Here is a 15,884-nt window from a genome sequence, read left to right on the forward strand (position 1 = left end):
ACTGGCATCTCCTCATCTCCTCCTTCTAGGACAAAGCCAGGCTGGAGGTGTGAGGAGAGCAGCTGCGGAGGAGACCCTGCAGACCCCCAGCACCGCCTCTGCAAAACAGAGCAAGGACGGGCGGAGGCCGCAGTTGCACAGGTGGACAGGGATGAGAAAAGGTCGTCACCGTTAAGAGTTCCAAAGCCATCACCTCTGCATACCTCCCTTTTCACATGCAAGGGTGCATTTTTTTTCTCCTCAAAAAAGAAAATGATACAATTAAGTTTCTAAGCCCTTAAGCTTTAAGATGCAAATATTTGAGCACAAATATTTGTTGAAAATAAAACAGCACTTATCAAACATGATGTAGCTTCCAAACTCCCAAACCACATTAAGGTATGTATGTCCTATTTCTGATTCAAATACTAAAGTTTCTCAAGTACCGATTTAACTGATTCTTCAAGCTTATGAACCTTGGGCAGGCACACGGGCAGTCAGCTCTTATGCAAAGACCCTGGCAAATGAGGGAGGCTTTACTTTCTGAACAGAACACGCACCTTCTTGCACTATTTTTCACCAACATTTCCAGAGATCTCTTGGCTGTGCACTATGGGGATTTCTACAAAGCTTCAAAACCTGTCTAGCATGACACACTCAACATAACTTATTAAAGCTATTAAGTTACACTTTCTGCAGACGCCCCATCTTCTGGTCGGCCATACCTTCCATGGTTTTCTCCGGACCACCCCCAGAAAGCTTTGTGCTCAAAAGTTTGGAGGGAAAATCTGAGAAACTCCTTTTTGTAGGCTGCCCATGTACATTAGCATATTAAAGGCTCTGAGAAGTCCTGCAACAAATAAATCTACATTTTTAAACCACAATTCCTCAATTTCTTCGGCCACAGAACTCTCTCCTCCCCTAACACGTCTGAGCACCCCAGAGAGCAACGAGCAGCTCTGTGCACGGGGCTTCGGGGAAGGTTCTAACCCTGCACTGCCCACTGCTGCAGCCACAGACCACACGGGACCACTTAAGTCGGTACTAATTACAATTGAGTAGAATTAAAAACCTCGCCCCTCGGTTGCACTAGCCGCATTCTGGGCGTTCCCACACGGGGCTAGCAGCTGCCATATTGCAGCAGACACAGAAGCCTGGCCATCCCAGGGAGCTCTACTGGGCGAGGGGCAGGCAGGCTGCAGGCTGCCCTCGGCCTGTCTGTCTGTGTAAACAGGCTCCGGGGCACACAGCCACGCCGTGGGCCGACGTACCGTCAATGGGTGCTCTCCACCCAGCGACGGCAGAGCCCGGCGGCGGTGCCAGACTCCGCACGCTTCCCAGAGCCAGAAATACTGACTTTCTGGATCTTTGCAGAAAAAAGGGTGCCAATCCCTGCCCTAAACCAACAACTGTTCATTCACCAACTCGTCTTACAAAGCTCCTGCTGTGTCCCGGGCCGTGTTCCAAGGGCTGGGCACGCAGCGATCAGCACCGTCCATGGGTTCTCGCACTCACAGAGGTTGCGGCCTGTTGGGGAAAAGCGCTTTCACGCCCTGAACTTTCCTCACGAGTCTCCCTAATTTTATAAAGTCGCATCGGGGTTGATATGGATCTTGGGAGACACTAGAACCCATTTGGTTTAGAGTATTTTTAGCTTAAAATAGCTCACAGGAAGGAATTACTCTAAAAAAAAAAATAAGAATGTTTTCTTCCTTTCTGGCAAAACAAAGAAAACACTACATTTAGCAGCTGTGCACTGCCCGACCTCACTCAGTGAAACTACTCACTGTTCCTGTCTGACTTCCCCAGTCAGATTGCCGGCAAATAAGCAGCTCTTATGTTTTCCCAATCACTATTTTTAAAAACTTACCCACAATGACCTCACCCTAATCCAGATCCTTTACTTTTTTAAACAACAGAATATACAAAGTCAATGAATACAGAAAAATGTTATTCGGCATTTTCCCAGGCCACAGAACACCAACGTGTACCTAAAAGTTCCAGGACTGAGTATGAGGATTTATGAAAAAAAAAGAAAAAAACCCCAACTGGACTGAAGGCGGGAAGTGACTCATAACTGGACAGGAAAATGTGAAAAGCAGATGAATGTTACTCAGCTGTTTTCAAAGAAAAGAGGCATTTTGGACCACAGGACTGAAATGTTTGTGAGACCTCTTCAAAATCACCAGCCCACCTGACTCGGTGTTCTGTGTCTGCGCCATCGGCCCTCTGCAGGCAGCTGCAGCGGCCCCGGCACTGCCAGGATGGCTCCGGACCAGATACACGGCCTGCCGACGAGTTCTGCTGCTTTTCTCTTGGTGCCGCGCCCACCGTGTGGCCACTCGGGGCTCTGAGGGTGGGAGGACGGCCTGCTGGGGCGGGGGCGGGGGCGGGGGCGAGGGGGGTGGGAGAGATCGTGCCAACGGACTTCTGTAGCAGATGGGAGTGGCGACGGTGGCTAACACAAGGGGCGGCTGGGGGGTGCTGAACTGGGTGGGCTTCAAAGGTGTGTAAGCATACTCTCGATTTTGGAACTATTAAAGACTATGTTTATAAAAATAAAAACATGAAAAATGCTTATAATATTACCTGAAAAATTATAAACTGTATGTATAACACGACTATAGTTGTTGTTTAAAATGTTAAAGAAAGACTAAAAATAAATTATCAAAAATGATAGGGTTGGGCTTCCCTGGTGGCGCAGTGGTTGAGAGTCCGCCTGCCGATGCAGGGGACGCGGGTTCGTGCCCCGGTCCGGGAGGATCCCACATGCCGCGGAGCGGCTGGGCCCGTGAGCCATGGCCACTGGGCCTGCGTGTCCGGAGCCTGTGCTCCGCAATGGGAGAGGCCACAACAGTGAGAGGCCCACGTACTGGAAAAAAAAAAAAAAAAAAAAAAAGATACGGTTAATTGTGTTTGGTTGTGGAATTATGGGTAGTTTCCCTGCCAAATTTCTGTAATGCGGTTTCATAATTTTAGAGTGTTTACCTACACGCATATAAATTTGTTGACGACCCACTTAAAGTCTACTGGTAGATAATGCGGCCTCCCTCCCTCCCACCACCCTCGTGAGCCCTGCAGACTGTGTCATCTGTCACACACGAAGTCTCAGTACTTTCTGAAAAGGGCCAGCAAACTTGTGTCAACTTGGGGGGCTAGATACCAAACCATCACCTGCAGGGAGAGAACACATCCGAAGACAGGATTAGCACCAACTGGAAAGACCCCGAGCCCGAACGGGCACGATGGGAAGAACGCTAGGGGGCTGGGAAGGACGTGAGCCTCGCTGGGCTCCAGACTGTGCAGAGGCTCAGGGCAGGGCACCCAGGGCTGGGAACCCGGGACTCGAGGCCACCAGCTTGCTCTCACGTAGAGATGCAAAGAGCAAGGTGGTGTGCTGTCTGCTTTTAACATTTCGTGTGTTCAAACCTTTCTTCTTTTCTTATTCACGACGTACACTAGGAATTCTCCTCAAATCTTACAAGTTAGAGCACACCGCCTTCACTAAGATGTGTAATTGCACTGAACCACCATTTTTATAATTGGATCAATGCCTAATTTAAAAACCAGAACACTAACGTAACTGAAAAAGGAGGGAGGGAGGGAGATGTGCGCAGAAGAGACTGTAAAAGGCCCCGCAGTGACAGCCCAGGCAAGCATCCCCAAAGGCCTGAGCGGGGTCTGGCGGAGTCACAGATGGACCAGAAAACCACTCCCCGGACCTCAGCCCGGGGAGCTCCTGCTAAAACCGCCACAACCTAAGGGCCACCAAGGGCCTTCAAACGATCTACAGGAGCTGATGGCCAGCCACCTCACACCGAGAGAACACGACACCTAGAGATGATGGCTTTAATATGTCCCAAGAATGCGGCCCCCTTTTGGAACATTTTCCCTAAAGTCTTCTGGAAAAAACCGGGTGGTTGGTAGTTTTCTGCCAATTATGTGTTTTACTTGATTTCAAAGTATCTTTATGAAATAGCTTAATTCTGTACACTCAATAACAAGAAACCAAAAATGACCAAAACTGTGCCAAAAGAAAGCACAGTAAAGAGGGTATTATTCATGAGGAAGGGCAAAGATGGAAACAGTCATGTTCCAGCACAACACCGTCTTCTCTCGAGTTCTATACAACAGTACTCAGTGTCTTCATACTTAAAGACACTAAACCAGACTAATATTTGAGATGCCTCCAGCTTTACAATCGTTATTACTGAAATCTAGTTTTTATCTAAAACTTGAAAACCTGTATTCTCAAAAGTCTCAGGTGAATAATGACGTCCCTAAAATATCAAGTTACTTTCTCACTTTCATTTAGTTGTCTGTATTGATGGGAATAATTTTTTAAAAACACTGCTTCTTTTAACTGTCCTTAAAATTCAAACATACACTACTATGCTGATTAAACTGATCCTCTTTCCTATATCTTTTTAGGTCATGGTATATTTAAGAACTCTGTAATTTATTTTTCTTTGATTTTTTTTATCATCTAGCTACCTTGCATTAATTTGATTTGTTAGTTCTCCAGAAATATGGAAACAAAAGCAGTACATGATCCAGAAAACATAAAGCTGATAGAACGTATTTCTAAAGCAGCAGAAGTAGGGAATGAACGCGCACTCCACTGGAATGGTTAGTGATGTGGCGCCTGAACCTAGGGGCCTGAGGAACTCACTTGTTTATGTATTAGGCAAACGTTTTACTCAGCCTTAGCACGCACGAGACACAGGAGCAGCCGTAAGTGACAGAAAAAGGAAAAGTTCACAGCAGTGCTGTGGGGCTAGACCTCAAAGGGAAGGGCCCGGCGGGCAGAGCGACACGGTGGTCAAGGCCCAGGGATGACGGCACCTGTGCTGGACGAAGCTGTGCCGTGGCGGAGACGGGTGACAGGAGGCCAGGGCAGACAGGACAGACCCACAACCCACTCGGCAGGGCCAGGGAAGCCAAGGGGCTCTGCAGTCAGACAGGCTGTCTGAAACGTGACACTTTCCAGCTCCGTGACCTTGGGCGCAGTTATTTAATCCCTGAACAAAACGTGCTCTGTGGGACTGCGGCATCACCTGGCGGGCTTCCACAAACTCCAAGCGGCTTCCCGTGGAAGGCTGTACCTGAAAATCTTCACAATCAATAGTACAGAGAAAAAGGTAATGCTTTCACTTCATGTGTACTTGAGTTTCCTTTTCTACTCTCTTCTAACACAAGTGTTGGGATCCCAGCTTATCTTAGGAACACTGCTTATCTGTGACTCAGTTCTCCCGTCTGTGAAATGGGGACTGTTGTTAGAACGAACCAGCTTATACCTGAGCCCCACAGGTTCTTAGGAAGATCAGATGAGTTAATGTATGTAACGAGCTTGGACACCACCTGACAAGAGCAGTCAGGGTTTCAGATTGTCCTTACTGCTGTCCCCTGAGCTTCAGTACTGAAGAAATACAAAAATCTGACCTCTTTACAAGCTAAATTGTGTCACTGAAAACTTCTAAGAAGCAGAGACAACCCACAACAGAAGTGGGATACAGAAAAGACAGCAAGAAAACTTTAATAACACTCAGAGTGGCTTCAGAGCAGTAACAGGGCACCGGGGAAAGTGCAAACGACAAAACCGGGTTTACCTGCTGGTCAATTTCTGGGCGGAGGAGACCATCATCCCCACGACCACTGGCTGGAGAATACCATAGATAATTAGCAAGGTCTGCCTATTCTCTAAGGATTATGACGTCTGAGAGCAGACAATAACGGTCCTACCACAGATCTGCCTTCCCACACCCAGGCACATCGGCAAGAGAGTGACAGACACAGCCGTTCAACTGGCAATTATGTTAAAAAACAGGAACGAGGGGGTCTTGACAATTGTGCCTACAGGAAAAAGCACAATGGTGAAGGAAAGGCCTTCCCCTTAAGACTGCGAGGGTGTAGGACACAGGCTCCAAAGGTGCGGGGATGGGCTGGGGACGAAGGAAGCAACGCCCCATCGGGAGGCGCTCCTCCCTGGGCGACACATGCAAGGAAGAAGTCCTTCGGAGCGAGTGAGTGACAACCACCCACCCGGAAACTGAGGTCCTGCTGTGTCTTCAGAAAGACTGACCCTCCAGCTGAGCCAGAGGTGAGCCGACCACGCGCTCCCAGGGCTGCTAGGAGCGCGATCTTCCCCCCTATACACACCGAGCGCGTTTCCAGGCACCCGCGCCCGGTTCTAGACCAGGAGGCCCAGAGAGCCCTGTCTCTCCCCAGCGAGACCCCAAACCCCGCACAGCTGGCCGGGGGACAGCCAGCCCGACTCTGTCTAGTGTGGCTGCACAAAGCCAGACCTTCAAGAACCAGGGAGCTCGGCCTCCTCCCAGACGTGCCCTGCCGTCTCCAGAGGCGCACTGTCCACACTGAGCTAGTGCAACTGCATGAAATAAATCTAGAAGTTCAGGCCCCTACTCGCGTGAGCCACATTCTCCAGGCTCGGAAGGCACGTGCGGCTGGTGGGAACTGCCTCAGTGCAGAGAGAACACACCGTTACTACACAGAGCGCTACAGGACGGCGCTGCCCTACAATTCAGGACCCACTGCGCTGTGGGGCGGGGAGAGGCCCAACAACTCTCACTTTTCCCCCTTCATAAACATCAAGATGTGAGATGTTTACAGCCGAGATCCACTCGTGTGTAACTTGCAGAATTTAGAAACACAGTACATCTTACTAAGACTAGCATCCCCAAAGATCTGAGCGCATTTAACCAAACGCCACTGCGAACGTCTCCCCCTACATCCGATGCTGCTCCCCTCTGACCCTGCAGACCAAGCGCTCACCTCTGGAGTGCTTCCCTCCAGGCCTCTTGGGCAGCGACTCCTCAGTGGAATGCGCGGATGTGTGCAGGGCGTTCTCCAAGCTGTTACCGACACTGCTGACGGGGGTCTCCGTCCTGGGAGTGACCTCAGGGGACAAAAATAGAAACATCTTATTTTCTTCCATGTAGTTCATATGGAATGATTTCCATTTTTATTTAAAAGACATTTAAGTTTATTGTATCTTCAAACTTTTCTATAAAATGTGTATTACTAGTGCAACTAGAAAGCACGTCCAGCAGAAGACAAAAATTTCACCAACCCTCTCCTCACCACTGAAATTTAAAAACATCCCCAGTTTGAGCAAACGTGGAAGTTCATGTCTTGTGCCAGTGGTTGGTTCACTCGCTGGATAGAAACTGTTAACCAAACCATCAGGAATCATATACCTATATGTGAGGCAAAACCTGATTTTTTATTTCTTCAAATCATAGAATTTCCTATAAAATTAATTACACAGCAGGACTTAATACAGTCCTTCTATAAATCTTGAAAAAAAAATAATAAAATGCTCTACAAAAACCCCAGTAAAGAACAGAATACAACTTGATCTATTTGGGGGGGTACCTTTCTAAAAAGCAGATTCTAAAATTACAATTCCATTTCTGGGACTCTGTCATACGAAGTACTTACACGTGAGAAAGATGTGGGGCGGGACGCTCACTGCAGCATTTGTAATAGTAAGATACTGAAAACACCTTAAACAGCTACTGATAGAGACCCAATAAATAAAGGACTGCTGCCCACAGATCCCCACTCTGCACGATAAGGAAAGCTCACCTAGACCAAGTGTCCAAAACAAGCCAGAAGGAGTGTTCCCTGCCCCCTCCCGTCTTAGGGTTACAGTGAACGTGTCCATGTGTAAATAAACAGTCAGGGCCCGGAAGGATACGGCAAACTCGTAACCGTAAGTGATTTCAAGACATGAGAGGAGGCTTTCTTGGGCAGGGTGGGGAGGGTGCAATAACTTTCTTTTTTTCCCCATAATAATGACCAGTATTTGAAAATTTTATAGCCAAATATATTTACTACTTGTAGGATTTAGAAGAATAAAAATGACCAATGCTTTAACGTCTTTATATTCACAATTTAATGTACATCAAAATTTCAAAGGACAGTAGAGAAAAATTAAAATTTTAAAGTTTATCAAGAGAGGTGAGTTTTAAAAGGTGGAGAGGGGCTTCCCTGGTGCTGCAGTGGTTAAGAATCCGCCTGCCAATGCAAGGGGACACGGGTTCAAGCCCTGGTCCGGGAAGATCCCACATGCCGTGGAGCAACTAAGCCCGTGCGCCACAACTACTGAGCCTGCGCTCTAGAGCCCGTGAGCCACAACTACTGAGCCCACGTGCCACAACTACTGAAGCCCGTGTGCTAGAGCCCGTGCTCCACAACAAGAAAAGCCACCTCAATGAGAAGGCCGCGCGCTGCAACGAAGGAGTAGCCTCCGCTCGCCGCAACTAGAGAAACCCACGCCCAGCAACGAAGACCCAACGCAGCCAAAAATGAATGAATGAATGAACGAATGAATTTTTTTAAAAAAGGTGGAGAAACACCATGCTACATACACAACAAAGGAGAAGATCTGGGAAAAAGTGGAGCGTGCCTTCTGGTCCCAACCCTGACCCGTGTCAGGAAGCTCTCTGGCCTTCACTGTCCCTGGTTCTCCTTGTTACCTGGACAGCAGGTGGGCGGCAGCACATCCTCATGCCCTGCTATGTAAAGCCCGGGCCCGGGGCATCAGGCAGAGGCAGAGGGCGTGGAGCAGGCGGAGGTGGCACCACTCCTGCAGGGCAGGACGGTACATGCCATCTCGGAGACAGGACACCCAACCCTTCACAGACGGAGCCGCAGTGACACCACAGGCTGCCCACAACAAGCTCCGCCTGCTCTACCCGCCAGCCTCTGGCCAGGAAGGCCTCCTGCTGTGCACGGGGAACCGCAAGGACCGCACGCAAGGACAGCAACTCACCGCAGGTCTGGTTAGTCTGCAAGTTTATGTAGCTCGAGGAAAGAACTCCTCCCCACCCAGTATTCCTCCAAAAGGTCAATTCATTTGATAACATTTACCAAGACGTTATCAAGACAGCTACATTTTTCAGTTACTTATATTTATAATTTAACTAAATTGGATTATTTCCTTAGGTGTGGCAAAGTTTCTTTCATCATCCAATGGTCAGAGTATTCCAGAAATGAACTTCTCTCCTATTAAATAAGATAATAGCACTAACAGGTACAAGTAATTACTCAAAGAGCAAGATTTTAAATTGCAAACAGTAAATATTACTTCGGGAAACAACTCAGGAGGTTACTATTTTCAGCTACACACTGAACATAACGGCAGCAGACTCCCCGCATCTGACCTGACTCCTAGGAACCCCTGTGTTCTCTTAGCTGCCCCGGCAAGTAATTCTAGGTCCTGGTCCTAAGAAGAGAGAGGCTGAGCTGTCTCAACAACCGACAACGGAAACACTGGGCCTGCTGGCCAGTGAGGAACCTCTCCGCCCCAAGCAGAGACACACATGCCCCTGCCCACCCTGCAACAGCCCAAACGGCAAGAGCAGAACGCCATCCTCCAGACTCAGCCTGTGGGGAGGTGGATGCAAGAGTGGACCAAGTGCCCTCCAGTCCCTCTGGTTAACACTGTGGTTGGAGAACGCAGCTTGTGAAGCAGGGGAAGCAGACCCACACGGGGTTCTCAGCCCTGACTGCACGGGGAACCCCAGGGCACTAAAAGAATGCAGGCCGACACCCCGCCAAACCAACCAGGACTTCTGGACTGCGGCCGGGACACTGGGGTGGTTCTTTTGTTTTGTGCGTGAAGCTCCCAGGGCCCCACGTCCAGATGTCTGACTGTCCCCAGAGGAGAACAATGAGCTCCTTCCCTGGATTCACAGGAAAAGCTACAGGGTGTAGGTCAATGTGCCGTGGCTACGAACAGAAAGGGAAAAATCTGTGAGTTCCCCATCGAAATGTATGCACTGCATCTGACATAAATACATGAAAGAAAACTCTTTAAAACTGTAACTACTGGAAAAAAAATATTTGTTTTCCTTGGTACTTTTTCCGCAAAGCATTTCCTCCTACTCTTCCAAATGTTCACTTTTTCCAACCAAGCCTTTATCTTTCCTTTGCTCCTTTGTTTACATTGAAAGCTGTCTTCACTTGCATTTCCCAGAAATGCTGTTTGGGGTTATTTCTGGTCAAGTTAATTTGCCCCACGTGACCTATGCAGTTCAGTTCAAGTGCTCTCTGACTCAGGCTCACAAGCAGGGCCCAGTCAGCAGCTTGGTGGACACGAGAATAAAGACTCGCTCGGTTCCCAGTGTCGCCTTCTGCTGCTGCTGGGAAGGCGCTGAGAAGATGCTCTCCAATGACAGAGCCCAGCTCAACCTGGACGGATGTTTCCCATTAGGCTCAAAGTCCCTTTTCCTGCAAGCAGCCGGCTCTATTTCTAAACGACGCCCGACGTGCTTGCCGGCCAGCTCACCTCCCGTTTCACCTTCACAGCCGGCCTCTCCTATGGCCCACGGGGTCTGGCTCCTGTCACGGCCCTGACAACCCCCACGGCTCCCCTCCGCTCCATCCACTGCGGCCACCGCGGGTGGGACCGATGGCCGGGAGGCCTTTGCCCCAGCTGTGCCCTCAGCCGGGAGCCCCTCGACCCCATCTCGTGCACGGCTCCGGCTCCACAGCTGCGGCTGCAGCCTGCTGAACATGCCACCATGGCCAAAACTTCGTCTGGCAACGTTCAGCTTCCTCCACTGCACCTAGCTCGTAGGGTTTTTGTGAGAATTAAATGAAAAGCACTTAAAGTAGCTAAGTGTGCTGGAAAAACAGCCAGGATCCAGTGAGATGTTAGCGGCACTATGACCATTGCACGTGCCGGCCAGCCATGAAGGCCATTACACAGGCTCAAGTGCCAACACACGGCGCTGTGAGGACACGTGGAGGCGACACATGCCCACGAGGTCCCGCAGAGAAGCTCCCCTGGGCGACCTCGAATCCGGGGGCAGGGTCTGTGCTCGACCCCACTGTCCGCACCCCGAGTACAGCACGCAAAGCTGCACTGCTGACCACGCCCAGGGTCCAGGTCCAGGGAGCCCCACGGTTTCCACATCCCCGTCCCTGGAATCTGGGGGCTGCCTCCCCCTCTAAATAGACACTCCACCTACAGATGGACTCTTCCGTGACAAGCGACCAGCGCACTGCAACTACAGGTAGACAAATGCCCTTACGAGCAATGCTCACATGTCACAGGCGAGCAATCTCACCCCCAACCAGCAAGTGCAAATCGGTGCAAGTGTCCCAACAGCAATTAGGTGCACGTAACAGACTTTTCTTACATCTGTCCCTCTGGACCCACTAGTCCCGCTGGGAGGAATCTATCCTAAGAATATAGCCAGCGATACAAAGCTTTGTGTGCAAGAAGGTACATCTTAGCTTTAGAAGGACAAAAATAGGGAATTCCCTGGCAGTCCAGGGGTCAGGACTTCGAGCTTTCACCGCTGAGGGTGTGGGTTCAATCCCTGGTAAACTAAGATCCCGCAAGCCGTGCAGCACGGCCGAAAAAGAAAAAAAATGACATAAATATCCAGCAAGATTAGTATTTAAGTACGTAAATAAATTTACATCCAGGGGCTTCCCTGGTGGCGCAGTGGTTAAGAATCCACCTGCCAATGCAGGGGACACAGGTTCGAGCCCTGGTCTGGGAAGATCCCACATGCCGCAGAGCAACTAAGCCCGTGAGCCACAACTACGGAAGCCCTCACACATACAGCCCGTGCTCCACAACAAGAGAAGCCACCACAATGAGAAGCCCGCACACCCCCTCGCCACAATTAGAGAAACCCCACGCACAGCAACGAACACCCAACGCAGCCAAATAAATAAATAAATTTACATCCATATGATTAAATATTACACAGCCTTTGGGAGTAATGGTTGGGAGTCCGCCTGCCGACGCAGAGGACACGGGTTTGTGCCCCGATCTGGGAGGATCCCACGTGTCACGGAGTGGCTGGGCCTGTGAGGCACGGCCGCTGGGCCTGCGTGTCCGGAGCCTGTGCTCCACAACGGGAGAGGCCACAGCGGTGAGAGGCCCGCATACCACACACACAAAAAAAAATTTCAGAAAATGAAAGGCACGGAGAACACTCACACTTAGATGTGTGAATTTTGTAATATATAAATTGTGTAGATACATATACTACAGGCACTGAAAAAATAAGAAAACACGCCATAATTTTAATAGTATTTACTATCTGAGTGATTAAAAATATACTTTTCTGTTTTTCAATTTTTCTGGAAGGAACAATCACTATTAGAATTAGGGAAAAAGTTAAAGATACTAAGTCTAAACGAGAGCACCTTCCTACAAGATGCAAACAGCATGAAAAAGTCCAACAAAAGCAAGTTCTAAAACCGCAGCTGCTCATCCCTTGCGCGGCTGTCCTGCCCACCCCCCAGGCCTGGAGCGGTCTGGGAGCTGTCGGAGGTGCTGAGCAGCACCGGCAGGACAGGAAACCCCGTGGTCTAGGGAGGACGGCGGAGCTGAGGCCTCGTGGGACCGGGAGTCAGCCAAGCAAACACCTGCAGGAAGGGCTTCCAGGAGCAGGGACAGATGGGTTGGGGCCCCGAGTCTCCAAGAGGTGGACAGCAAGGCCTCCTTGGCCGAAGCTCATGAACGCCAGGGACCTCCAAGCACAAGCATGAACTCTAGCAACTACAAACAGAGTCCCTGATTTTCAACGTGTTTTCCAAGTACCACCTCTATACTGGAAAGAACAACAATGTTAAATACTTCTAAGTCAATGGGAAAAAAATACATAAAATCAAGAAGAAAAGTGATTTGTAAGCATTTTACTAAAATAGTGATTATGTGTCTCTAAAACCCAGAACAAGAAAATAGTTTAATAGTGAAAGTTATTTGCTGACTTAGGCAAGCGGAAGCCAGAGCTAACCAAAAACCGTTTTCCACATAAAAACACTGCTTTTAGTATTTCTTACCCTAGGGCTCTGCTCATTAAAAAAGAGAAAAGGAGGGAGAAGAAAACGATTACCACTCAAAAATCTCAGCACAAGGTACCAAGTACGTAACCAGATGAGTTCCAGCAAAGCGGCTCGAAAGCCACGCTCTTCCCTAGCAGCCTTCAGGGCGGTGCAGCCCCACTGCGCAGCCAGCCTCACTGTGCACACCGGGAAGCTCAGAAATTCAACTCCAGGCCACCGTGCAGCCGGTAGCCGGCAGTTAAACCAGAGCCTGGCGGTGGGGGAAGGCGCCCGGAGCCTGACACCTAGCAGGGGCCACCATCGTCCAGCTGGTGACACGGCCGAGGCGCAGGGCGTAGCAGGACAGGCTTCGTCTGGACAGCCGCACTGCCTGCCTCTCATTCAGAGGTTTATTTTAAACAATGTCAACAGCTTAGGTGTATTCTCCTAGAACTGAACAGACAACAGGCAGCAAATTTAAGGCAGGGGCAGGAGAGCATTAAAAACAGTGGTGTCGAAAGAAAGGTGCAATGTTAGTGGTGAGGACCACGAATGACGCAAGGGGTCACGCAGGAGTATTATTAAACCCAGAACTTCGAAAGGCACAGCCACGTGGGATCTCAATAAACGCTGAAGACAACACTGAATGTAAAATACATTCCCTTTAGGAAAAAGGTAAGGCATGTGACCGGTGTACTCGTGGAAACCACTTCAAATGCAGGGCTGCGGTCTTCTGCACGGCAATGTCAGTTTCAGGTAGAGTTTCTTCTCGTGGACATCACGGCCGAAGTCGGTCCTTCTCACCCTCAGGACCTTTGACATTAAGTGCACATACTACACACCATATCGTTAGCGTGCGCATTTTGGCCAGAAGTGTGCTTAAATATTGGGGTTTTCTTTGAGAACGTTGAGTCAAGGTCTAGTCATAATGAGTAAACTGGGCTCTAATGACCATTTTGGTTCTAGACGTAATATTCAAGCACCAGAGATGAACCTCGCAGAGCAGCACACGTTCCAGTGGTTGCTGTCTGACTCCCCGGGGTGCGAGCCACGATACGGGTTCAGTCCAGAACACTGGGGCATCCGGGATGGGGGACAACAGGCACCCAAAGCAGCTGGAAACGAGCAGCAGCCACCCAGCCGAAGAAGAGGATGCACCAAAGGTCCAGAGAGCATGAGTAACACAGGCCCTGGGGAGTTACTTCTACGGGAGCCACTTGAGCAGACGCCTGTTGCGAGCACGGCCAAGCCGCTCAGCCGCTCAGGGCCAGGCAGCTGCTCAGGGAAAGATCAGGCCGGAAAGGGCCCAACGCGTGATCAGAGAAGACACTCAGGTCAAGAAGTTCAAGAGGCGCCTCCAGCCGCAGATGGCAGCAGACCCTGCACCTGAGAGGCACACGGGTACGGGCGCTGAGCCTGCCCTTTCACACACCAGACCCTCCTCAGCACCCTGCGTGCCAGAACACCTCAGCAAGCATCTATGTGCAGTCTCCAAAGGACACGCTAATCTCAAGGCACCGGGCCAGCCCATTTCTCCGCCTCTGCCCAGAGCCTCACCTTTACAGTGACGCGAGTCCCAGCAAGCGGGAAGCACTCCTTCTCAGCTATACTTCCTCGGGGAGCGTTACTCCTTCTTGGACCCATGGTCTACACTGACCACAGCACTTGGATTACAAAACACAGGTGGTTCTCCATTCAATAACAGCTGAGTAGTCAGAGCAATATTTTGCAGATAAGCATAAGCTCCGGAGAAAGCATATAAAACAATGAACCAACAAAACCAAACACAGGAGAAACCAGGGGGAGGTCTCAGCTTGGAAGCGAGACGTGCACGGGTGAACTCCTGTGCAGCAGGCCTAGGCCGCACCAGAGAGAAGAGCAGCTGAAGCTCAGGGAGGGCCCCAAGTCTCACCAACCCGGAGAGCCAGAGATCGGAATGCTGGGGGACTCCAGCAGCTGGAAAGCGAGAGGGAAACCCCGAAAGGACAGCGCCCGGAAGTGGAGCAGCAAATCCTGCATATGACTCCCGCCCACGCTCCGCGTGAGCCCTGAGCCGGGCACCAAGGGCAGGCTCCTGGCGGTCACCCCAGGACCAATCAGCTGCACGGACCGCAGCAGCCAGCGGACACCGGAGAGGGCCTGGGAGGAGCCCAGCCAGGTCCACCACACCAAACAAACGCAACTGGGCGCCAACACCCTTCAGGAGGACAGAACAAAATCCAGAGTTTCTACAACGCCTCACACACAAAGTCCAAGAAGCGATCCGTAATTACTGGCCACATAAAGAAACGAAAACGAGACCCACAGAGAGAGAAAAGGAGGGCAGGCACAAGATGAGCCGGAGCTGCGGCCCGAGGCAAGGGGCGAGAAGCGGCTGCTGTAACGAGGCTCCGGGACGGGAGGGAAAATATGCCCATGGTATACGAACCAAAGAGGAGATCTCAGGAGACAAACAGAAACTGTTTCTAAAAATGGAAACTCAGGAAGCAACCAATGGCCTTCAGTAAGTGAATGGATAAATCAACTGTGAACTTCCAGACAACAAACTATGACCCAGCTCTGTAGAGAAATGAGCTCTGCAGCCAGGAAAAGACGTGGGGGAAGCTTAAATCCATGTTCCTAAGTGAAGAAGCCCGTCTGATCCCAACCATGTGACATCTGGAAAAGGCAAAACTATGGAGACAGTCAAAAGATCAGTGGTGGCCAGGGGATGGGGGGGGGGGGGGCGGGCGGGTATGAATGGGTGGAGCACAGAGGATTTTAATAACAGTGAAAATACTCTGTTATACTGTAACAGTGGATATACGTCATTACACATTTGTCCAGACCTATAAAACATACACCACCAAGAGTGAGCCCTAACGTAAACTGTGGACTTTGGGTGATTATGATCAATTTTTCTGGGAACCTAAAAGTGCTCTAAAAAATTGTCCTAGAATAACAAAAAAAAAATTTAATGGAAATTCTAAAACAAAAAGTGCTATTTCTGAAATAAAAAATCCACTGGATGGCCTTAACAGCAGTTTGGAATTAACAGAAAAGTCAGTGAACTTCAAGTCAGATCAGCAGAAAGCGTCCAATCCAAAACA

General features: G+C 49.9%; 1 protein-coding gene across 2 annotated transcripts in view; it reads right to left on the reverse strand.

The window, feature by feature from the left end:
- ZCCHC14 (zinc finger CCHC-type containing 14) overlaps positions 1-15,884 on the reverse strand; it is a 57,639-nt gene that overhangs the window by 25,242 nt on the left and 16,513 nt on the right. Inside the window, exons 1-2 of one of the 2 annotated variants that reach the window (XM_032612616.1) lie at positions 8,481-8,550; positions 6,772-6,895 (exon numbers count right to left, since the gene is read on the reverse strand). In XM_032612616.1, coding sequence (XP_032468507.1) covers positions 6,772-6,895; positions 8,481-8,513 — 157 coding nt within the window. In that variant the 5' untranslated portion in view covers positions 8,514-8,550. Of the gene's footprint in view, positions 1-6,771; positions 6,896-8,480; positions 8,551-15,884 lie in introns of those variants that run through there. The other variant, XM_032612615.1, reaches the window with a different exon arrangement.

Source organism: Phocoena sinus, chromosome 19 (assembly GCF_008692025.1).
Source record: "Phocoena sinus isolate mPhoSin1 chromosome 19, mPhoSin1.pri, whole genome shotgun sequence".
Taxonomy (NCBI): domain Eukaryota; kingdom Metazoa; phylum Chordata; class Mammalia; order Artiodactyla; family Phocoenidae; genus Phocoena; species Phocoena sinus.